Consider the following 25,957-nt stretch of genomic DNA (forward strand, 5'->3'; position numbering starts at 1 on the left):
GGGTAGACAGCCCTGACCAAGTATAGATCATAACTTCTTTCTATCTCTCACATTAATGATTCTTGACAATGAAGACCTGCTGTTTCTGGGGAAACAAATCCATCATAAAATATGGGAAAAGCAGGTGTGAGACAGGTGTAAAAGCGACAATGAAATGCAAGTCTGAGAGAAAAGTCTCTCAAAAACGAGCTAATTAAACTAACTATGCTTGTAGCGTAGATGATCTCAGAAGAGCCAGTAAAAAATGAATTGACCGTGAGGCAGCTACCCCTACAAGGCATGCTGGGAAATGGGAGCTTCTGGCAGCTTATGAGAGAACATGTGCGCATTTTCACAATTGTTTACAAGCAGCAAAATTAGAGTTTATTCACAAGTGTTGCGCTGTGTAGTATGTGTCATTTAACTAGAGTTCAAATATTTCAAATCACTTTCCGTAAATGTTGCCTCACGCTATGGTGTGGTTATCTGCATTTAGTAATGCCACATGTATACTCTGTAGTTTTTATTTATGACAAACACAAAAGGGGGTCAAGGGGAATATTTAATGACCTGTCTGTTCGTACCCCTACTATCAGAACAAGAAACACCCAAAAGAGCAGACCAGGTCTTTGGAATGGTGTGTCGCTAAATAGAGAAACTGTGAATAAATGAGATGTGTGTGTGAGCGAATGCTGTCAAAGACATAGGCTTGAATAAATCCCATCAGCCCACCTTGATGGCGGAGTTAACGTCATGTGGGAGTTACTGATCATCCAGTGCCACAACCGGCCATATATTACCGGTGCGGGATTGAATGTCAGTGATCTTTAGCCATCTTGTCTGTGCTAGAGATAGAATTGAATGGAAGTGCAGTGCTCTGGTAAAGGTGAGTATAAAATTGACTACATAGACTCACCATTTCTCTGTCCCCCCATGGATTGCTAAGAAGTGGCGACTTGGACTGCTATAATGCATATTCGGCATGTCGGCTCCCAAGTACCGCGCATGCGCGAAGGAGCGGCGTCTTAGGACGCGCCTCCATCCGGAATCATCACATCCTGATTGCTCGAGGTATACGCCCAGCATACCTCTTTATCCAATTGCAAATGGTTATTTAAGGGTGAAGCTCGGTTTGTCAGATACCTTCCCTTCCGCTTGGTCGAATACCGGAGGCACCGACAGACAGGTTAGTAACCTGGAGGTTGATTTCTTTTTCCCGAATTAGGTATTTCCTACTTCAGAAAGGTTCGGAATAATCAGTGTCTGAACAGACAGGGTGAGAGGGACCCTTGGTAGCGCCACTATCCTGTCAGGTTTTGTTTTAAAGATGCCCGAGATAGTTATCTCGATGGCATTTAACAAGGACCCCCTACTTATGTTTACATTGTGGTCTGAAATAGCTCTTTAGGAACCAGATAATAGTTGCCTTCCGGCATAGATTAGTATCATTGCTGGTTCCCTAGACAAATACTAAAATCATAGCCAGTGTGCTTTCAAAAATGTTCAATAGTGGTTTGAATGTGGGCTAGTATATGGTGTGACAGTGAGTTTCTAACACACGTCTTTTGGGTTAATGTGTGGTTTAATTCGAGTGAGCACTGATGAGCTGTGTACTTACAGTGTCCTTTTCCCACACGACAGAGCGTGGCCTCATACCCCCGAGCGGTTGCCGGGTGAGGTGAGGTCTTCACCCACACAAAGCTGGGTGAGTATCACTGTGAGGCAAAACCTCCAGTTGATTTAGCTAATATGCTTTTTTTGTATAATGCTGAATGCAAATTATTCATGCAGGTGTGTTTGTTAATATAGTCTCTGTGTATTTCCATGGTTGTGTGATTTACTGAGTGTTATTGTGAAACATTTTTGTTTTCTAGGAAGAAAATACTCTTCTTTCTTCCCAGTGGGCGTCCAACTTCGGTACACTCCTGGTAGATATGTAACTTTTTTCAGTACATTTATTGCAATGTGTCACTCTACACATTAATTCCACTTGCAGTAGCTTGCTCTACATCCAAGGTCCTGAAGAAAGCTGGGGCAATGCCCCGATAGCAGAAACATGTCGACCACTCCAATATAGCGCCATAACGTAGTCCTACTACTTAGCGTGTTTTTAACCTTTGGCACTCTGACTTTCTTTTGAATGTTTCTTTAAGTCTATGTAGTCAATTTTATACTCACCTTTACCAGAGCACTGCACTTCCATTCAATTCTATCTCTAGCACAGACAAGATGGCTAAAGATCACTGACATTCAATCCCGCACCGGTAATATATGGCCGGTTGTGGCACTGGATGATCAGTAACTCCCACATGACGTTAACTCCGCCATCAAGGTGGGCTGATGGGATTTATTCAAGCCTATGTCTTTGACAGCATTCGCTCACACACACATCTCATTTATTCACAGTTTCTCTATTTAGCGACACACCATTCCAAAGACCTGGTCTGCTCTTTTGGGTGTTTCTTGTTTTTATTTATGAGACATCAAATGTTCCGGGATCCCACAGGAGGGTGATTGCATTCTAGCATTTATGACTTCAGTGAGGATTCCTACGGCACAGAAGAGATTAGGGACAGTTTGGTCAATCAGCAGTACCAAACCATAAACATGCCCCCCCCAGTGTTAAAGGGACATGAGTGAGCAAAACAATTTGATTTCGCCAGAAAAATACGGTGTGGTTTAATCCATCAATCAATCAGAGTACTTGTAAAGCGCACTACTTACCCGTGAGGGTCTCAAAGCTCTGAGGGGAGGGGGTGCCGCTACTGCTCGAAGAGCCAGGTCTTGAGGAGTCTTCTGAAGGCAAGTAGGTCTTGGGTCTGCTGTAGGTGGGTAGGGAGGGTGTTTCAGGTTTTGGCGGCGAGGTAGGAGAAGGATCTGCCGCCGGAGGTTGTTCGTTGGATGCGGGGAACAGGCGAGGGCAAGGATAGCGGAGCGGAGCGGAGCTGGTGGGTGCAGGTGTAGAAGCGGAGTCTGCTGTTCAGGTAGGCTGGTCCGGCGTTGTGGAGTGCTTTGTGTGGGTGGGTGAGGCTTGAAGGTAATCCTCTTGTCGACGGGGAGCCAGTGTAGGTCTCTCAAGGTGGGGGGTGATGTGGCTGCGGCGGGGGACGTTGACTATCAGTCGGGTGGAGGCGTTTGGATGCGTTGTAGTCGTCATAGGTGTTTGGCTGGGATTCCTGCGTAGAGTGCGTTGCAGTAGTCTACTCTGCTGCTGACGAGGGCCTGTGTCACCGTTCTTCTTGTTTCGGTCAGGATCCACTTGTAGATCCTGCGGAGCATGCAGAGGGGGTGTTGTAGCAGGAGGAGGAGACGGCGTTGACCTGTTTAGATATGGAGAGGGAGGAGTCGAGGATGAATCCTAGGCTGCGTGCATGTTCGGTGGGTATCGGTGCTGTTCCCAGTGTCGTCGGCCTCCAGGAGTCGTCCCAGGCTGAGGGGGTGGGTCCGAGGATGAGTACCTCAGTCTTGTCCGAGTTCAGCTTCAGGCGGCTGTTCCTCATCCAGTCTGCGACGGCCTTCATTCCCTCATGGAGGTTGGTTTTGGCGGTGTGCGGGTCCTTGGTGAGGGAGAGGATGGGCTGGGTGTTGTTAGCGTAGGAGATGATATTGAGGTCGTGTTGGCGGGCCACTTGAGCGAGGAGGGCCATGTAGATGTTGAACAGCATCGGGCTGAGGGATGAGCCCTGGGGGACGCCGCAGATGTCGGTGGCCTCGGATCGGAAGGGCGGGAGGCGGACGCTCTGGGTTCTGCTGGAGAGGAAGGACGTGGTCCAGTCAAGGGCCTTCTCTTGGATTCCGGCTTCTAGGAGGCGTGTCTTTAGAGTGCGATGGCAGACCGTGTCCAAGGCGGCTGACAGGTCCAGGAGGATGAGGGCTGTTTTTTCGCCATTGTCTAGTTGGCGCCTGATGTCGACTGTGGTGGCGATGAGGGCTGTCTCGGTGCTGTGGTTTCGTCTGAACCCGGACTGGGACGGGTCCAAGATGTTGTTGTCTTCCAGGTGGCGGGCCAGTTGAATGTAGACTATTTTCTCGATGACCTTCGCCGGGAACGGGAGCAGGGAGATGGGCCGCAAGTTCTTGAGGTCCTTGGGGTCTGCCTTGGGCTTCTTGAGGAAGGCGTTGATTTCGGCGTGTTTCCAGCTTTCCGGGAATGTCGCTGTTTCGACGGAGATGTTGATGACCTTCCGTAGTTGGGGTGAGATGGCAGCGCCTGCTTTGTTGAATATGTGGTGTGGGCACGGGTCTGACTGAGATCCTGAGTGGATGGTGTTCATGACCTTGCGTGTCTCGTCATCGTGGACGTTGGACCAGGAGGTCAGGCGGTTGGGGCTGGTGGTGTTCACAGGGGAGATGGGGTCTGGCGTAGTCGGGGCAGTCATGGTGTTGAAGCGGTCATGGATGTCAGCGATCTTGCGGTGGAAGAAGATGGCCAGTGAGTTGCACAGTTCTTGTGAGGGCGGTATGTAGTTGGCGCTGGGGTTGGAGAGTTCATTTACAATGCTGAAAAGCTCTTTGCTGTTGTGTGCATTGTTTATCCAGGCGGTCTTTGAAAAAAGATCTCTTGGCTAATCTGATGAGGTGGTGATGTCTGCAGGTGGCGTCCTTGTGGGCTGCGTGGTTGTCCGGAGTGCGTTCGTGGAGCCATATCTTCTCAAGTTTCCGGCATGCGCGTTTGGAGGTCTGCAGCTTGTTGGTGAACCAGGTGGCTCTCTTGCTGGCGTGGCTGTTGGAGGGTTTCTTGAGTGGGGCGAGGGTGTTGGCGCAGTCATCGATCCACTGTCTGAGGTTGCAGGCTGCGGTGTCTGGGTTGGTGGAGTCCATGGGTGGGTTTTGGGCGAGGGTGGTGATCAGCTGGTCTTCGGTGACTTTGCTTCAGCAGCAGCAAGGTAGCTGTTGGGTGCGGTAGTGCGTGGTTGGTTTATTGAAGGTGAAATGGATGCTGCGGTAGTCGGTCCAGTGGAGTTCGGTGGTGTGGTCGAAGGTGACGTGGGTGCCTGTGGAGAAGATGGGGTCCAGCGTGTGGCCAGCGGCGTGGGTGGGTGGGTGCGGTGACTAGTTGTCTGAGGCCGAGGTTGCCGATCAGGGTGGAGGAGTTGGCGTCGTCGTTGTTCTCGAGGTGGAAATTCAGGTCCACGAGGAGGATGTAGTCCGTGGAGGCGAGTGCGTGGGTGCTGGCGAAGTCGGCGATGGAGTCGCTGAATTGAGCTCTTGGTCCGGGGGGTCTGTAGGTGGTGTTGGGTTCGGTGTGGGTCCGGAAGTGCAGGTGTTCGGCGGTGTTGAGGGTGTCGTCTGCGTGGGTGGCGACCTTGAGGGTGGACTTGTGGACGATGGCTATTCCTCCTCCGATTCCGTTGGTGCGATCCCTGCGGGTGATCTTGTAGCCGTCCATGATGGCTATGGTGATGGTGGGCGCCGAGGAGTCGTTCCACCAGGTCTGGGTCAGGAAGGCCACATCTGGGGTGGAGGTGTCGAGCAGATCCCAGAGCTCGAAAGCGTGTTTGCGTGCGGAGCGGGTGTTGAGGAGTATGCAGCGAAGGTGATTGGGTCCAGTCCTTGGATGTTTGGTGACTCTGTCGCAGGTGAAGCTGTAGGTGTGGCAGGAGAAAAGTCTGTTAGTCAGTTTCGGGACGGCTTGGAAGCAGGTGTGTTTCGGCCGGCGTTGAGTGCGTAGAGGGTGCTGGCGTCGAAGCGGAGTCTGGTGTTGTGGCGTTCGCGGGGTCCAGTGGTTCTGGAGCTGGGCACGGTCGAGGCGGGGACGGGCGCAGGCGGGTTGCCTTCGGCGCGCCAGCGGCGCGCCCGCTGCGCGGCCTCCATAAGAGGGAGATAGGGAGGGAGGAGCAGCTGGGAGGCAGGAGTGGGGTGTCCAATGGGGAGTAGGGGAGGGGGGGCGGGGCTGCAGGGACGCAGTGGCGGGAAGTAGCGGGAAACGGCGGGAAAACAGGCAGGTGGCATGGAGCAGGTACGAGGCAGCTGGCGGCCGTGTGGTGGCGTGGGGAGCGACCTGCCTGCGAGCAGGGTCAGAGGTCGCTCCTACGCCACTGCGCAGCCTCCTTAAGAGGGGGAGAGGGAGGGAGGAGCAGCTGGGAGCTGAGTGCCCAATGGGGAGCAGGAGGGCGGGGCCGCAAGGACGCAGCGGCGGGAAGGAGCGGGAAACGGCGGGAAAACAGGCAGGTGGCATGGAGCAGGTACGAGGTAGCTGGCGGCCGTGTGGTGGCGTGGGGAGCGACCTGCCTGCGAGCAGGGTCAGAGGTCGCTCCTACGCCACTGCGCAGCCTCCTTAAGAGGGGGAGAGGGAGGGAGGTGAAGCTGGGAGCCGGGAGCAGGGTGTCCAATGGGGAGCAGGAGGGCGGGGCCGCAAGGACGCAGCGGCGGGAAGGAGCGGGAAACGGCGGGAAAACAGGCGGGTGGCATGGAGCAGGTACGAGGCAGCTGGCGGCCGTGTGGTGGCGTGGGGAGCGACCTGCCTGCGAGCAGGGTCAGAGGTTGCGTTATTTAAAACACTTTTGGTATCCATTTTTAATTTGGAAAAAGGTACAGGAGTCCATTTAAAGAGGTCTGTTGCTCTGAGGAATGTGAGACCCTCGTGGGACCTATCTGCAGTGTCTCATGGTGAGCCAATTGCCTCCTGGCTGGCCTGTGGGACACCACCTGATGGGTCTCTGCTACAATAAACCTATTTATACTTCAGTGTGGCTCCACAGCCATCACTACAGGTCTAAAGACTTTCTGATGAGCACTGCACCACTGAATGACAATGTTGCTAAATCCCTACCCTGCCTCGTCTTGTTTCAACATTACCCCTACATTTCCCGTCTCTATTCACTCTTGCAGGTTCTTCTGCGTCCCTGCTTTCTCCCTGGGACGGTTTACCCTCTGTCTTTTACTCCTTTTCCCTTTAATGCCTTTCTCTTCCTCGGTGTCAAAGTCTACCGAAAAAAATAATTCCTGGTCTCTAAAAAAGAGTAACAGCACAAAATGGTTTAGTTCTCCACCTTTGAGAAGGGGAATATAACATAATGAGCACCAACAGAACTGAGCCCCCACCAACCCACATAACTGACATACTTCCACAACTGCTAAGTCCCCCAATAGCATTCCAAAATGAGACATTCAGCGCCTCAATCCGTAGCACGGAGAATAGGCACGCCTTATGCCTTCTCTCATGGAAGAATGACCAACTCCACAGTTTACTGAGTCGTCAACTCCTTGTATAGGGTCATCTGATTACTAAATAAACACTTGACCGTGTCGGACAAGAGACGCTGGAGACCTAGGTCCAACCAAGGACTACTTTACACTTGCAGCCACTACCTTCCTGGAGGACTAGCTCCGACTCCCTACAAGGCAATGACATTATAGCAAGCTGGGCGCGCATTCCAGTAGCCCTGCTTCCCAGGGGCTTATCGCTAGCAGTAAAAATAGCCCTTCTAATCAGGCAGGCATGACACTCTTGCTCTGCAGCTACCCTTTCCAGCGCACTCAGGCCTACTGGCAGGGAACCATACAGCTTTCAAAAGTGTTATTGGCGGATGTCTGAACAGGTAAGTTGGTGCACACAGGATCAAAGGGACACTGCCAGATCTATACTGCTTTATGAATTTTTCAAAGCCACTCTCCTGCTCATTTCTGAAAGTAAAACAGCAACAATGCATTCTCCTGCTTTGGTGTCTTTTGAACCCTGTGTGTAAAGGCATCCGATTTTAGATACATTGTAGTGAGTGTTTACTGCCTTGAAGCTTACAGTCGCCTTTCTAATCTTAGATTTTTATGCGACAAAACGTTAACGTAAGCAACTCATTTTATACCCTAGCTTTTTAGTTCTTACACCTGTCACAAATGGGAGTTCTTACAAATGCAATCAAGTCTGCACTAAGACGGTGGTCCTTCCCCTTCCATACACAACTCTTGCATGCCTCTTTAGCCAGTTCCAACCCTGGTGTAGACCTATTCCTACAAGTACTTACACATCAGTGAAGAGAACGGGTGAGTCGGAGCGGTGCGACTGAACATCCTGCATTGCATTCCACTCGTTGACTGACATCTGGTCCGAGTTGATGTGACTCTCATAGTAGCTGACCCAAGTGAGGAACAGGCTTCCGGGGTAGTAGTTGTGCGAGCGGGCCACCTCACACGCCTTGTGCAGACTCTGCAGAGCAGACCTTGAAAAAAAAGACTCACTGTCACCTTCTCATCACTCTAGCACCCAGTACTTCAAGAATAAAGGAGAGACATGATCAACACTGTCCAAACTAGCACCTTTCAAACCTCACCAAAAGAAAAATAACATGGCCCCTCCTCAGCACAGTGCCAGATTGGGGAAATCTAATCTTGATCAACGACCCATGCTGAGCTGAGGACCTAATCCAATTAAACATTTTGATCAAGGTGTCTTGTGTCAGGCAAAGGACTAATAAGAGAATCTCTCAGGATTCCTTGCTCCAGCACTGGGAGTTCTCTTCTTTTAGGGTGAAACTAGCCATTCTGCCACTTTGGCATTTCCCACACAAATTGGATATGAAATGGCCCAACCATGGGACAACCTAGTCACAGCCTCCGGAAGTGAAGGGACTAGTGTGAACATTTTTGCCCAGGCCGATTTTGGTTTCAGTCTTGCCATATCTTCAGCGGGGTGTACAAAATCTGCACCAGAGAAGTAAAGACTATATCTCTCTCAAAAACCATACTAGTATCCCCCAAAACAAGAAGCAAGGCTATTCAAAGTAAAAAGTAATAAGGAATTTCACTTGCTTCGACCTAGGCTGCTCTCCTGAATGGCTTAGATCAGTGGTGCCAACAGCAACACACAGAGGTGCCTTCAGTTCGAGCCTTAGCCAAAATGGGCACTCAAATTAAAAATACAATCTTCTATTCAGAAGAACAGCAAGCTAAAGTATGAATTAGAGTTTTAAGATTGTATCTGGATTCTCTGTGTCACTGTTGGCCACTTCGCCTTGCCCCGCAGAAGACACTGCAATGTCACCTGCAGACCGAGGAGCTTGTTGCAGGGTCCCCTGAAGGATCTCAGCCAATGTCACCAGAGGATTTACTATAGCATGTTTCGAGCCCACCAGAACTCATATCAGGAATTTATTTTACCAACCCTCCACTGGGTCCATCTTCTCTTCACATCCCCCTGAAAACCAAAGTCTTTAGTCAACACAAAATACTGTTTCAAACAGGATCTCTTACCACATCGCTTGCACAGACACAGGTTTGAAGATGTGAACTTTGTTGTCTGTCGAGACGCTGAAGCCCCTGGGGGAAAACAAGAGTGTAGGTCACCACTGATGCCAATGGAAAAACTAGATAAAAGCAATCTCTGACGTGTTCAGAAATTATACGGAGCAGGGAACCATTTAGTGGTACTTCCAGCCTTACAAACAAAATAAGACCAAACTGATTTTTTTATTCTGTACACAAATAAACGTAACATGGTGAATTGCAGACTTAGCAAAGAAATTAAAAGGAGGAGTGAGTGAACAAGGAGTTAAAGTAATCTAGCACCCTCTGAAGCCAGGAAAGGCACACAAGATGGGGAACTGTGGATAAGGGTTGCAATGCCTCTGGTCACCCATACCCAGATTGTCGACTTGACAGGGCTGGCAGTGTAGGAAGGCTGAAACATCTTGCACAGTAATGTGTCCACAATTAACACAAAAATCTGAAGAAAGCCCCACAGTAACTCGAGGCGCATTTTCCTAGAGGCGACTAAGCTCATGGTGTGCATTATATAAAAAAACAGACTTACTCACTATACATGCATCCTGTGCTGAACAATGTCATAGTGCAACTAGTAGGTGCTGAGGTGGGTGGGGGAGGGAGGGCAGGCGAAATGGGAAACATTTCTTAGCGGGCAAAAAAAAAAAATATCAAAAAAAACTAGTAGGTGGCAACGATAGACCAATTTACAAGTAAACAGTTCAAAGTAAGCAGTGGTGCAAGTGTATAGAATGCACTATCCACAAAGCCTTACCCATCGCCATCCAGATGGATGAGTGTGTCGCTCCAGAGTGGAAGCACCATGCCCAGTGTGCAAGAACTGCTGTGGAAGAAAAGAGAGAGGGGGTAAGGATTCATTTACGCCCACTACCCAAGCCATCCGACATTATCTAACCACCCTCACTTTCAAGCTCCTCAGCTCTGGTCCCCTATGCCCTACACCCTGCTAAAACCGATCGTTCCTCCCTCTAGCTTCCGGGCCAGTAGTAGGTCTAACGTTGAAGTGCTGTGCATGTGCTAGCCAAGCTGCACCAAAGTGCAGACAAATCAGGTGGAAGGATTCGTGCACAAGAGGGCATTTGCAGAAAAAGCTGGCCTAAGCACAAGTAGCTGGTAGCTTCATCGAGACGCCATCAACCTAGATGAGTGTTCAACACCCCCACACTCCATTTTACCCAACTGTGATGCATCAATACGTTGGTTTAAGCGGGATTTCAGATTGTGCATATCCTCTTTGGCAGAATTCAAATACTTACACATATATGCAAGTCTGGATATTTGTACAGTGAATACCTAATACAAAGGCAGTGGAATGCGGGTGCGGGTCAATGGAACCCATCCCGCTGACACTTTAGCTCCACAAATCGGGGCACCAAAACAATAACCACACTCGCATAATAAATATGCGTTCTTCAAAATAAAACCCCTGGATTTCCTACTCAGCACAATTTTAAAGAAAATAACCAAAAGTTTCTTTTGGAAATGCTCACCTTTTTTTAAATATAGAAATTCTTAGATTTATGAGCAACGAAAAAAATGTAGTTATTTTGACTAAATAAAGTTTTCTATTTATGGTTTACTCACATTTTCTGTATTGCCCACCAGTTGGATGGAAGTTTGAGCACTTTCTAGTATTTTACTCAAAAAATCATTCACGCTTTCCCTTTTTTGTACCACTGTTCTTTGTCCCAGGAACAACACTTGAACTACACACTTCTCACCAGAGAAACACAGACTCATAACAGGGCACAAAACGCCGACAGATGTGAGCAATTAAAACCAAATGAGGTCAAAACGAAAGTGACCTTCACGTGCGAATCTTGCACTGATCGGAGACTGCCTGTATCTTTTGGGGTCGAGGATAAACCTGCAAATATTACTGTGCACACATGACTATGCCACCTGCTGCCATTTCTGATCCTTGTGATGTTCATGTGAGCAATGGTGGAGTACCATGCTATTCATCTGAAAAGCAAGCGCAACGGTGAGCACAGACGTGCACACATGGCAGGCGAGAGGTGAACTCCGCTACCCACAAAACAAAAGAGGGTGAGAGCCGAAGCTGCATTACTGGGCTCTCGTATTACTACAGGGTTCAACCCTAAGCGTATTGCATTTCTAACAGCAATATTTAGTTCTTTTTTTGACCATATTCACTTTGTCGTTCAGAGTGCACTTTTCAGCAATATAAAAGCCTGTCATTTAGCAGACTTTGTATTTTCTACAACCCCACTGTCAATTTTGCGTACCACTCAAACTGACACATGGAAACATTTCCACAAAGCAGATTTTTTGATGCAGCGTTATAAGGAAGTTCAATGTTTTGATACATATAATGTGTTCCGCAACAGTCACTCCTTATGTTCTAAGCTCTGGAAAGAATTGGTCATCAGGAATTTTTGGACTTGATTATTATATATTATTTTTAAGTGCTTGTCTGTAGCTGCACATTTTACATCTCCTGACACATGTAGATCTGCAGAAAAAGGATAATGCAGAATGAGTGCTACACCTTACTAAGAAAGTTATCTGAAAACAATCTTTTCGTGGAGTTCAAATGTTTTTAATAAGCAGACAGTAAGATTTCATTATTGCAGACGCTAGTGTGCAGCCTAAACCAGAGACTTCAGAACTCGTTCCTAAAGTAGAAACTAAAAGACAACATGAAACACGGTTGTCAAGAAGGAACGCGTGAGAGAAAGAAGCACACACTGGGCATACAGATAAAAAAATGGAGAAAACTCGTGCTGCTCAAAAACTGTCCACTCTGGGTTCGCCTGCACACCCTGGTCAAGGGACGAAATCCACGTACTTCAAAAAAGAAGAAAAATGGTCACCCTCGGAAAGGTAGGTTTCAGGCACCCTTGCTTTGAGGGGAAAAAAAGAGTGCTTACCACTCAAATCGGTAACAATTGGGCGTGGGAGTCTCAACAGCAAAAGGCACAGAATGAACTTGCCAAGATGGGACTGGGGCACTTCTGGTTTGTGAGACGGACGTCTCTGCCGCCCACGATGGCACCTAGGTGGACCCCGCTGCATACGGACTCCCTGGATCCACCTCACTTTCAGGTTTACCACGAGAGCTGTTAAAACGACTCTACACAGGCAGGCCTTATACAGCGACCAAGCAGGATCCCATTCAACTCTAAAGAAAAGATTCCTCTGGACGTCGGCGTTTGTTATGGACTCTGCTGATAAAGGTCTCTTCTTGTGTGTGGGGTTAACTCCAATCCGTGGCAAATGTGACTTGCTCTTCATGAATAATGCCTTACGGCAGCCTTGCATCTTACGTAGGGCACTGCATGCCTTTGCAGGGGTTGAGTCGAGTCCAGGCATTGCTGTGTGCATGCGCGGAATAGCTGGAGCACCGGCAACACTCCTCTGGTGTCCACTGAATGTGGAGTCCATGGAAACGTATGGCCCGGTCACCAGACCATGATATTTTTAGCACTGCCTTGAGCAAGTGCTCATCACTCGGCCCTAGCAACATGTCTAAATCCGGTTATAAACACTGAGGGCCTGGGACCACTGGCACCGGCCCTGCGCCAAGTAACCCAAGCAGCTACAAAGAGCATCGAGTCTCCGCAGGCTGGAGGGTCAATTCAGAGCAAGACAGCCAGAAGCAAAAGCAGGTCCCTCGCTCGGAGTACGGCTGCATCCTTAACCGCAGCGTAAAGATCTGCTGGACCACTGGACGCAGGAAGAAACCAACATATCCAGGAGGCCAAAGCCCTCCAACCACACGAGGGACCAGGGGGAGACTTTCACACCTGGAGCTTAGAACTGGAGAACGATCGTCAATAGAGGGTTCCCCTTATTAATTGACCGCAATGGCGAAAGAGTGGAAAGGTGGGAGGTGGATGAATACATCATTTGAATAAATGGTGCCAGACGGAAAGCTCATTTCATTTTATTCTGGGGTTTGGCTCTTATGTTCTTAGGGTGGAATTTACAGGTTCTCAATGAACTGGGAGCAGACACCGAACGTCCCCATATAGAATAAAAGGTTTAATTCTAGTAATTCATGGCACCATTCCCTGTCTGTCTTCAAAGAGGGATCCATTTCGTGGAAGCAATAAAGATCAATATTTATGGCGTACAATGAATGGAAACCGGAATGTGGGATATTTCGCAAGAGAGTTCTTAAAACAACAGCATTTAAAATTCAAAAACAAGTTCAGACTTGGGTCAATGAAAGCCCTCTTCCAGCAGCCAGAAAGTCCTTCAAAGCACACCAAACCACGACGGTTTGTACCCTAATGTCTGAAAACCCCATCTACAGTCCCATCATGCCATCACCTCGAAGGTAACTATATTCTACAGCTATGAATCTTATGGAAGCGTGCCAGCACTGGGATCGAGCTGCCTCGATGCCATGATCATTAGAACAAGTCTTTTACATGCTCACTAATGCCCCAAGCCTGGTGAGGAGACGGACGTGTGGTATATATTGCACCAGTCACCATACACCACCAGTGTACTCTTAGTGCCCTCGCAGAGACCACAGTGTTAACAGGGAAGCAAGAGTGGCTTGTGACAAAGGCACACATCACAAGCGCTGCAGTTTAAACAAGTCCAAAAAAGAAAAACCCTACTGACATTTGATGCATTAGACGTACAAAACAGGACAGACCAAAAGATTAGAACCTTTCTTATGTCAGTAGTGCCTTTGCATGGTAAATACAGTTCCTCTGGTTTTGAGGAGTGGGGCTGCACGGAGCTGAGGCACTAGACATTGCAGCTCCACACTATGGTGCCTCGCGACCCATGCAGGTCTGAAAGGTATCGCCCAGGACCAGTGCGGTCCAAGTATTAGATACCAGGTCACTGTGGTGAGACATTGTTTTACCATGATACATACAGGACAAGAAAGAACTGGACCGTCACCTCACGGATTCCGTGATGCGCCAATGCTTTGCCTATCTACACATGAGTGAAACAGGAAGACAAACACCAGGAAGCATGCAAATAAGCAATGAATGTGTACCTCGCGTTAACTGGGAGAAGATGAACTTTTGTTGATGCACTCCGCAATCGTTTCATGAAAGACATGCTTGGCAGCACGCTTTCTTGAACAAGAGTGTAGCTTCCATTGGTGCAGAGGGTACAGTGGCCCCTAGGCCCAATGAACCCCGATTATTACTGTATTTCACAATTCAAAAAGCAGCGAGGGGGCCCATGAACCTGACAAAGCCACTGCCATGGAATGGTTTAAATATTTCCTGGGGACTCCACTTTACAGTGATTTCGAAACGTTGCATTGAAATTAAACCCTTCTAATGTGCAACTTAAGACACCGTTCAATCGTGAAAATAACATGAAACATAATTTGTGTCATGCAGCTGTCCTTTCGCCCCAATGAAGGCTTTAGTCACAGATTCTGTCCTGTAACGGTCACAACATATGAAGACATGGTGATGGGAGCAGAAGAGTTCACGGTCAACAGGCGAGAGCCGGATCTTGTGCGTCCACTGTAGGGGCCAGTGTTCGACTTCATGATCACAGGTTTAAATCCCGTCGACTACACTCAGCCTTTCATCCTTCTGATGTTGATGAAATGAGTACCATTGAGTTGGGTAACAATAAACATCTGTTATTCAGTGCCAATATACCAGTCTGGGTGAACATGCGCTTTACAAAATACACATTATGTTAGTGGAAATACTCAGACACGCTCATTTTACATCACCACTATGCTCAGTTGTTGAACGAATAAGAGAGCACTTCTAAGGCCTAGCTTTTAAGAGATGACAAATGTGCTTCTGAAAAAAAACACTGCCCTAGATTGACTTTGATAATCTTCAAACTACATAATAAAATATTGGTTGAGCTTCAGACAAAACTGCCTGAAGCTCAACTCGGAAAAGACAGGTGTACTCCCCCTTGGACCCTCCCCCTCGGCATGGGACAACACCTGGTGGCCTACTGCTCTCGGTAGCCACCTCCACACTCACACCCACAAACCAAGACCGAAACCTCAGCATCATACTAGACTCCTCCCTCTCCATGACCCGACAGGTCAATGCCGTTGCCTCCAGTTGCTTCAACACCCTCCGAATCCTCCGAAAGACCTACAAGTGGATCCCCCCCGAATCAGGGAAGGTCGTCACCCACGTATTAATAACCAGCAGACCGGACTACTGCAACGCCCTCTACTCCGGGATCAACAAGTCTCTGCTCCGCAAGCTCCAGACCATACAGAACACCACAGCCAGACTCGTCCTCGACATTTCTAGACAAGAACACACCAAACACCTACGTAACCTCAACTGGCTGCAAGCTCCAGACCATACAGAACACCACAGCCAGACTCGTCCTCGACATTTCTAGACACGAACACACCAAACACCTACGTAACCTCAACTGGCTGCCCATTGAGAAGAGAGTCACTTTTGAGATACTCACCCATGCCTACAAATGCATCCACAACAGCGGACCCCAATACTTCAACAAGAGAATCTCCCTCCACATACCCAAGAGAAACCTCCAATCAGTCGCCCTCGCCGAAATCCCGCGCATCCACAGAGCCAGAACAGGTGACGCTCAAGACCTGGCTCCTCAACTGAACGGAGCTGACTTACACCCCCCTACCCTCCAGCGCCTTGAGACCCTCACAGGTGAGTAGCGTGCTTACAATTCCCTTATTGATTGATTTGTAAATAATTGTCGGTGGTGCCCAATGACTCTAAAAATCCATGCATAAACCCTCTCCTCTCACACTGAAGGCCTCAAAATTAGATTGATAAAATATTATATTAACCCAAGTACCACCCAATCACAGCTGCCTACTGACTTAGTAGGTCCTGCTTGTGTCTTGTTCCTATGAAACCCTTTGTGTTCTCTCCACGCCCATCAACTCTCCAGCCCGTCACAACACAGGCAGGATACAGTGAAACTATTACTGAGAGTCTAGCAATGAAACCGATGAACAGGCAGAAGTGTCCTTGAGAACGGCCTAGTCATGTGACAGGAGGACGGTGGGCCTCCAGCTGTGCCCCGCATCTCACGGGACATCAGCTGAACTTCGAGTCCGAGCCAGCTCTATTTTTGAGGCAGTTTGGGGGCGGGCTTGGCAAGGGGTGGTCGGGGCAGGACAATCGACGTGGTCCAAGAGACAGTGTGAACTTGTGAACTTCTTCCAAAGCACTAGCTGGAGCCAGGGACGCCCGCAGAAGTAAACAAGGCAACTTTCATAGGAGGGATTTCAAAGCGGACATGCAAATATTTCTTACAGCAATCTGAAGATGGACTATTAATATCGATGCTCTCTGATGGTAGCTATAAACGGCTAAAGGGCTTCTTCCCTCGGACTTGCACTGTTTTTGAACGAGGGAACAATTTTGATCTTCAGTAACCTTAAAAAAACTGCAATTTAGAGATGTCGGACAGCGTTTTGTTTCTTCCGCGCCATCTTTAAGGAATTATTTTGAGCTTCTGCTTGAAATGACTGAACTTAATGTGGCTGCACGTTAGTGAGGACCCGTGCGCATCAGAAGGAAGGGCACTCTAGGCCAATAGCGCCTACTGTACACAAGAAAAGTGTGCCTGGAGCTACCTGCCTCGCATCACAGGGCGACATCTTGCCCAGTCTACCCACCAGGTCTTGACAGCATGCCCTAGACATCAGGCACAGCAAGACATTAGGCTGGCACCGCTTTTCTGCAGCAGTATGAAAAACGAAGGCCTCAGGTGTGTCCAGTCCATGTACCTGTCATTGAAGGCAAAGTCCATCCCCAGCACCAGGCTCTCTTCGGTGTCTTGCCGGCCATTGGTTGAGACCACCACCATGTATCGGGTGCGGTTCTGATAGGAACTTTCCAACCGCACAGCCTGGAATGAGAGAAAATGGATGTTAGCAACGTAAGTAAAGCTTGATAAATGTCCTTAGATCCCTGCATCTGGCACAAGGCGAGCTCTTCTGCTCACAACAACCCAGAGCTGTAAACATAGGGTGGCTATGGCATCAGTGCAGTGGTGCACTGTGCAAAGCAGGCTTTCACTGCATGCGGAGAAGGGGAGATGTGCATGAGCGAGAAAGAGGGGGGTTTATAGCGAAGCACTCAGGCAGATAGGGGGAGGCATGCATTACAAGACTTTTATACTACTATCCAACCAAACAAACAAACCCTTTACAAATGAAGTAACAAGAAGGTGGACGCAACAAAATGACACTATCCCCAATGCCAGAGGAGTCTCATGGATGCTAAAAGCCTGGTGAAGAGGAAGCAGGAACTGGAGGAAAGACGACAGCACCACCCTCCTTCTCCCAGAGTCCATTACAAGCATTATTACTGATCTGCTGTATAGGGTGCTTATGTCTGAGGCTTGAATAAAGAAACGTGGCTGGAATGGCTGACACCAGATCATACCTGCCAGCACGGCTCTGGACTTAGATCTGAGCATCTGAGGCAGCTAATTACAGCACAAGCTACAACCTTGTCCAACCGCTTCCACAGTACAACATACAACATTAAAGCTTCCGAACTGCCTGCAAGCATTGTTAGATCCAATAGTTTTAGGCTTTGTATATAAAGATTTTACCATGCATCACAAACCTAGCAGGTATAATATAACAAACAACAATGCAAGGTTCCCTCATACACAAAGCAAGCATAGAGGACAACATTGCATGCAAGCTACCCTAACACAGAGAACAGGTAAGTAAGGCGCTGGCAGCACTAAAGCACAGTCTTAACACACAGAAACACAATTCATTTTTGTGATCGGTTATACGACCTTCCTTTAAAGAGTCTCTCAAGTTTCAAAAGCCAGAGTGAGCCAAAGGTCCTCGCTAATTTGTTCATAAAAAGGAAGTATTTTTCTGGCACAGAGAGTGAGAATTTCCCATGCTTGCTTGTACAAGGGAGTAGGTGAGGCAATAAGATATAGGCAACTGATGTAGTTTAATCTATTTTCTAAATTTAAACATTCAGAAATGCAGAGTTTTCTAGTGCTTTTTCTGGGGGGAGAATGATTGGTTTATGTTGCAGTGGGTCTTCTGAAATATTTATGTTACAAGAATGCCAAGTAATAACGTTGATGTGTATAAAAAGTGGCACTGCACCTTGCTTGCATAAATATTTATTGTGGCATGCTGCATTCTAAAAATGCGTTAGGGCATGTCACGAATGGTGTAAATTCTTTTTCATTGCCCTCTGAGGGTATACCGGTGCCATTGTCTCCACTTAGTGACACTACTCACTGGAGGGGTAACAGTGCTACTGATAGATATATTCTTAGCTAATAATAATAATTTATATTTTTATAGTACATTCTGCTTGTGACTTTCTTGTTCTATGTTGCTTTTAAAAAAAATCTTTTTGACTGTATGTGTTAATGTATGTTTAATGAAATATGCTTTTATGGTTGTTACTACGAATAACCGAATAAAGTTATTTGACTTGACTTGACACTACTCACTGCTAGGTGAAATGTTGATGGGTACAATAGTTTGGACAGACAGTGCGCTTTCCACATGATCTGGTTATTTTAAAAAAGAGAGACATTTATTTTCCATTCCTTCGTGGTGCCCTTCAGACCAAATTTAGTGGCAGGTGTGCCAAAGGATAAGCCTGCTAACCACAACATCCCAACGATCTGAGGGAGAGTACTGCTACGAGACCTGTCCATCCAATCACGCCCCTGCGCTGGGGGATGAGAGAAGTGTCAGTCTTCTCAGAACTGTCCAATTCCTCCTGCCTTCCTCCCTTTGCAGTTCAAGTATTCAACTATTGTAACAGGTTGGTTAGCAGGTCTTCCTCACCTCTCCTGTGTAGGTGTGAATGGCAGGTGTTCTCATCACTCACTGGTGGTGGATGCCTTGAGTAACAGCACACCACACAATGAGATATTGAGAGATCTTGTTAATCCTGGGATATTGGAATGGCTTTACAAACTGCAAGAAAAGACATGAGCGCTGAGCTATCTCATCAACATGTTCTGACCAGGTAGACCGGACGGACAAAGAGGCTCCGGAGCCAAATCCACCCGGACTACTACTAATCTGTCAGTATTCCCGGCTACCTGACATGTTACCGGTCTGCATAGACCCTGTGCTCAGCAGGGGAGCCTTCCACAAGAAATAGCACAGGAACCTCAACCGCTTAAACAGTAGAAAGAGTCAAATAGCAACGGAAAGGGTTCCAAACCTTGCAGCCCAGAGACGCGTTATGCACATGCCTCTGCGGCTTCCGCTAACTCCACCACTGTGGTCTGTCTGGTGGATTTAAGATTACAGTAATCTAATTGACTTCCCTAAACCAATTTTAGTAGCAGTAATTAAGAGAGGCCATTTATACTGAGACCTTGGAGTTGAAGCAAGGGCGAAAACAGGTTTCAGGGACTGCACAAACAGATTACAGATGAAATGTCACTTCTAGGTTACAAAAGTTAAAAAGAGAATCATCTCCACTTGTTAGTTCTAGCCCTGCAAGTAAAGAAAGAAAATAGCTCCCTCGTACAGCCTATCAGAAGCTGAACAAATCATTTTACCGGACAATGCTTAAAGGCTTCCAGCGACAGAGACTGTCTTTTGAGGCTGTGGCAATACGGCCGACACAAACTAACAGAATTTGCTGAAGGAGCAACTCAAATTTGTTACCCTACACTCGGTGCTGATTGCCACATAGGGAGAAGTACAACTTTCGGGCAAATGTTGGCAATACCAACAAGTCTGTTTTATAAACAAAGGTGCCCTTTTTAGGCACTGCTAAAATTAGGCATATGTAGGGGCACTCTGACACTCATCCTTGGACACATGAATCTATGTATCCATCCATTGGCTCAATCATTGCATTCATCCACTTACCCATCCAAAATAAAAACACACAAATCCAAACATACACAAGATAAATTAAAAGAGGGAAAGAAGAAAAAAATACCATGCAGCCTGATGGAGGCGGGCATATGCTTGCAATAAAAATTAAACATAGCAACAGGAAGATGTTTTGGATGGTACTGTACATACCACATCATTATTTTACATTCCTAACACAGTATTCACATGTAAAAACAATGGCATGGCCATTTTGGTGTGTCAAAACAATGATGCACTATTACAACAACATTGCAAAATGTTGAAATGGTACTGTGCATTTACGTTTCACCTATCCAACATGGCCAAAATAATGCTTCGAAACATGGCCATTTTGGAACGGTAAGACAATAATAAACCATGGTTAGCACCATTGCAGGATGGCTGGACACTACAAATGAAATGAGCAGCAAGCGAGCAGTCTAGAAGCACTAAACAGAAAGCTTCAGGAAGCCCCTAGAACAAAATAAAAAAGAGAAGCAAAGGAATGAAAAGGTGATCTACAAATGGAGAAAGTGGAAAAAATAAAAGGCCCGGTCCACTAGCTTTGGCGCTAAAGCACACTAATGTTCAGACAAATGTTTAGATATGATCAGTAGAGCCATTGCTCCATTCTGTCATGGGCAGAATGTGAATGGCACTACAACAGAGAAGAACAATGGCAGTAGAGAGTTTGAGATTATATATATATATATATATATATATATATATATATATATATATATAGCTGCTTGACAATTAAACCCTCAAGGATCTTTACAAGGATCTATTCATAATTCAAATCTTCTACCCCAGTGTTTTTGGTAGGGGGTAACCGACACCCAAACTCTTGCCTGACAAGGTAACCAGTGGGGTTCCAGGTCTCTTAGATTTCTGTCTAAAGGCTATGACACAGTGGAGTAAACATCCATATAATCTTTTCATAATACATCGTTTATTCATGTTGTAACTTTGATAGTTAAATTATCAGACCCATGGCACCTAGCATAACTTTTCCCAATAAACTGATCAAGCCAATTTCCTTCATCATTGTTGCATCACTATAACCAACTCAAATCTACAGATTGTACATAAGCTGCCAACCATAAGGCATACAGTGATAAAATATACAAAAACCTAGAATGTTACATTTGGCAAAATAATATGTAAACCCTGCAAAGGGGGCATTACAAGGATCATCATAATGCAAATCTTCACACCCAAGGATTTGTTCTGAGGGCAGCTAACACCTAAAACCTTACATACTATGGTAAGCTGTGAGATTCCATGTAACAAAATAGCTATCTGTGGGTTTTAATACAGAGTAATCACTTTGCACCCTTTAAGGTCTACTGAATTTAACAAATATTTTTCTAACTAAAAAAGTGAGCCCTAATGCCTTTGTCATAACTTTTCAGAATAAACTGATCAGACATATGGCATGTGAATAACCTTTTTCCAATGGGCCAAACTAGCCAATAGCATTCTACATTGCCATGTCACCATCATCAGCTCAGGCTTATTTTATTAGGCATAGCTTTCCTATGAGGCATGCAGTCATAAAATAATTGAAAACACGCACAAAGTTATCGCTAGTTAAAATATGCACAGCCCCCTCATAAGAAAGTTTAACCAGTATTATAACATTGCAAATCTACCACAAGGTGTGTAAAACATGATAACGAACACCAAAACCCTTGCTTAACTCCTTGCGTGCTCAGGACGGCCCCCGACCGTCCTACGTCACGCTGGGCGTGTGCTCAGGACGGCCGTGGGCTGTCGGAACGCCGCAGATTCCCCAGCGCGGCTCGAATTCCGTGCCTGCGCTGGGGAATTAATTAGTGGGCGGAGTTCAGACGGCCCCCGGCCGTCCTGCGCGCACACGCCCAGCGTGACGTAGGATGGCCGGGGGCCGTCCTGAGCACACAAGGGGTTATGCCCCCTAAATTCATCCCCGCACCGCGGCGAAAGTATCGCTGCAGAGATGGGGCTAATATGATGTGTGCGATTCCATGTGATAAAATACAAGTTGACAACCTTTAACAGAGTATAATAACAATCCTCTCTTAAATGTCTATTGTATTAACTTATGGTTTTCACTCTAAATATGCCAGGCCTACTGCCTTTGGTGCAACTTTTCATAGTAAGCAGATCAGACTTATAGCCTTGATCCTTCGTTTTTCTACATAACCAGTTCAGTTCTGCTACAGTTAGCTTAAGCTTTCCCATGTGATAAAAAGGGCACCGCAGGCCCTCTTTTTCAGTGGATACACACAACGTCTGCCCGCCCCATCGAATGCTGTAGTCAAGGAGATTCAAAAATGTGGGTGAACCGCCCCCTCTCAAGCATTCTAAAAGCGTTTATTCTGCGGATCACATCAAAATCGGGAGACATATGTCTTGTCAAGCCAGACCTAAAAATGGGATGGGGATTTACATTATCATTATAGGATATGGTGTTTGGTGAGGGCTCATCCTGAATAGTCTACCCACTCCTCTGAGCCCAATCTGAAGTACTGTGCCCAAATCTAGAGGATACATCTAGTGTCCTACTGAGGAAGCCCCATTGGCAGAAGGATCAACTCCGACTGGTAGATCGGTTCATAGAATAAGAGCAAAGGAAAAGCTAGCAGCGAAATAGTCGCTACCACTGCAGGAGGTACACTACATGGGCCACTTGGTCGTAACCTGCAGTCAATGTATTCCCTTCGTATAAAAGCAGGTGCTTTGGTTCAAAACTAGCAGATGTTCCAAAATGCATTTGAGGTCAAGGTCGGGTTGGAACAAATAGCAGGCAGCAAGGCAATCGAACTGTCTTGCGAGGTTGCAAATGAAGGGAATCATGCTGTTCTTTTGATAGAATTGTGTCTGAGGCACACATTCTATTCTTGCACTGGCCTACCCGAGCCAAGAGCTGAACTAGGTTACTTTGTCTCCAACTCATTGAAAATATTAAAATGGTCCAAGTGGAAGCCAATGCAGGCTGCAGAAAATGGTATCATTTGATCTAATTTCTGGAAGTCATAGTAGCAGCGCACACGTCTCACTGAAGTGGATGCATTCATCTAACATATGAACATACCTTCGCACATGACTGATCAAGCAAGCTCAAAATCAGAATCAGATTCCCGTCTGCCTGCGCAAAGCAAACATGTGAAATATCTGGAAGGTCACATAGAAAACGCTGCAAAGCCATACCAAGGGCAAACTCTGCAATTAATAAATGCCAATAATGCACAGAACATCTTGAAGACTTGGCTCACAATATGACCCACCTGCCCACATAACACTGGGAGATGGATGATAAAGCCCAGGTAAACATCTCAAGAGAGTTAAAGGGTGATAACACCATTGCATAAGGCATAGTGAAGATAGACTCTGCGAGGCACTGGGAAAGGTAGGTCAAGCAACACCAACTGATGCGACGTTGATAAGAAATCAAGCAGTATAACATCACTGCGCTAGTAAAGCGGACAAAGCCAGCTCTAAGAGTTACAACTTCATGGAGGCGTAGTTCTTAAACCCAAGTACACGGCCTTTTTGCACATCTGCCCCGTTCCCAGGACTCTCAGGCATCTTTGCTCATCATGTTATATGTACTTGCGATCACTTTATCGATAATCACGATTAACACACATTTAAGAAGATCGCGGTATCATGTACTGATTCCTTGTGAAAAACATGTCGAAAGAGAGTCGAAAACTTGGAAGAACCTCGGGCTCTGCACTGTTGAGCAAGAGGAATGCTCTTGAACCGCTCAACGCAGCGCCTGCCTCCACTCCTCGCAGACGGAGGTTTGCAAACTCCAGATAAGAGTGACATTGATAGATCACGATATCTCGATGCCAAAGTCGGGTTTCGCAGTTTGACCCTACTGCAGCTTCAGCTGTATGAAGGGATCAAGAGGGGCGTTGGGCAGACCTCGCTCGCCCGAAAGAGGCTGGGCCACCTGGGACTCGCAAAGCAGGAAGAAGAAATCCAAGACCCGGCCGCTGAAACGACGCTTTCCCTAAACACCCCACGGTAATTGTAAACCTCTGCGGCCGGCCCGGGCTCAAAGGTCTGCAGGAATCTGGCTCAGGGGGCCTTGGCTTCGATGTATTCTGTGCGGTACCTGGCGTGCTCGCGCATATAAAGAAAGCAGTGCGGCTGACAAGAGACACTGTGCAAAGGGATAACATCGAGGAGCCGGACCGCCGTGCAGCCAGCCAGCGGCCGGCCGGGAGCAGCAGACCGTGGCGCAATCACCGGCGGGCCGGCGATAACATCACATACAATTCTCTTATCCCAAGACGTAAGAAACCACTTACGTGAAATTGCTTCTGGGTACACGGCAGCCCTACCCCATTACAGGACCGTCTCTGCAAATGTATCTGGCGAGCGTCGCTCCCCTGGCCACGCTTGCATTAATGGTCTTAAAAAGCAGGTGTTTAGCCCCAAACAAAGAGCGTCTTCTGAGTCCCGAAAGCCTGGTTTTCATCCAAGTGGGGCCGAGTTATTTCACAAGTTCAGAGACCTGGGTACCAAAGGAGTGCAGGAAGCACTTTAGGAGACGCCTTCCCGAAGGAGGAAGACGACCAGGTACTGCAAAGCCGTGGCGAGGTCGCACCACTGCTTTTTAGCAGTGAAATAAAGGGAAAATAAAATGATAATCATGTTTTGTGGGGCAGGGCTGCTCTGCTCACAGGGCAGAGGAGAAGTGGTAGCACCCCCCTAAGTGCACAATGACTGACCATTCATGCACACTTCCCATGTTCTCCATGGAGACTACATAACAGCCTGCGTGGAGAACATGCCCAGGCCCCCAGTTAGCGTCTTAGTGCTGAACCACCGCAACCAGACAAATCACTACTAGCAGCGTTGTAATTGGCTGACTGGGAGCCAGGGGGCGCTTCCTGTTCAGGCCGAGCGAGGGGCTTCAGAAGAGAGATGCTGCGAGAAGGTAAGTATTTTATTTTTAATTTTATTTTTTGACTCCCGCTTACCCAGAGTCCTCTCCCCCTCCCTCCGATCCGTGCCGGCCGCCGCTGCAGCCAGGTGTTCCAAGTGGGATCATATGAGATACCAGGCAGAGCGAGGTCTTTCTACGAAACAGGCGGAGTCTCTGCCGTCATCAAGAAGGGAGTCCAATGACCAAAGCCGGTAAACCTGGATTCAGATGGCTTCAACTTATGGCAAGTGTCAAGTTCAATTCACCTTCTGTTTGATGAAAATTAAATAAGAAAACTCTCAACGAAGCTCATCTCATGCTGCTGCTAATGCAACTATCCATGACGCTTATCACAGTTCCAGATCACCCAAGGGCATGGTTACCAACAAAAACTCATGTGATGGCACATGCTTCTCAAGTGTCAGTGTTCAAGGAAAACACGGCCATGGCCGGTCAGGGAGGACCTGGTCCATGTATCATTCTTGAAAAGATGGGGTCTCTTTCTTGGAGTTGCCACAAAAACATGTAACGTCTATTACACAAAACCAAGAGGCGAGCCAGGTAGCAGCGGACAAATCAAGTATTTCAAAAACTTAGATCACTAGACCTGGGTTATCAGAATTGAGCATTGGGCGAAGACAACATGTAAGGCAGTAAAAGCAGAAAAGAACAGTTTAGGTCCAAACAGATAATCTCGGCAAAATAGAGTACAAAAAAGTTATTGGATGCACCTAGTACTCAGGAGTAAATATACACAATTTATCAATAGAAAAATTGCCTTAATAGCAAACTGACTACACAAGAGACTTCAAACCTTTCACCTCAGGCCTAATCAAAAGGGTCACTTTTCAGAATTGAAAAAATCTGAAACAAAACACCCCTTGAGGGTCTAGCACCACTGTATTATTCAGTGTTCAGATTTTTCCAAAATAAACCGCACAATAAGGCCTCTGATTATTTCGACACTGACCTCGTATGAGCATGCATTCCTCGCTTTTCTGAATACATTTGTTCAGCCACAAGTGCTCTGGATGTAG

General features: G+C 47.2%; 1 protein-coding gene across 4 annotated transcripts in view; it reads right to left on the reverse strand.

Moving 5' to 3' along the window:
• The window catches only part of SSH2 (slingshot protein phosphatase 2), a 710,072-nt gene that overhangs the window by 41,467 nt on the left and 642,648 nt on the right, over positions 1-25,957 (reverse strand). For 3 of the 4 annotated variants that reach the window (XM_086955081.1, XM_086955083.1, XM_086955084.1), the window contains 4 exons: positions 16,907-17,028; positions 9,953-10,021; positions 9,169-9,234; positions 7,944-8,138 (listed from right to left, as the gene is read on the reverse strand). In XM_086955081.1, coding sequence (XP_086811207.1) covers positions 7,944-8,138; positions 9,169-9,234; positions 9,953-10,021; positions 16,907-17,028 — 452 coding nt within the window. The remainder of the gene's footprint in view (positions 1-7,943; positions 8,139-9,168; positions 9,235-9,952; positions 10,022-16,906; positions 17,029-25,957) is intronic. The other variant, XM_086955082.1, reaches the window with a different exon arrangement.

This window comes from Lissotriton vulgaris, chromosome 2_1 (genome assembly GCF_964263255.1).
Source record: "Lissotriton vulgaris chromosome 2_1, aLisVul1.2, whole genome shotgun sequence".
Classification (NCBI taxonomy): Eukaryota; Metazoa; Chordata; class Amphibia; order Caudata; family Salamandridae; genus Lissotriton; species Lissotriton vulgaris.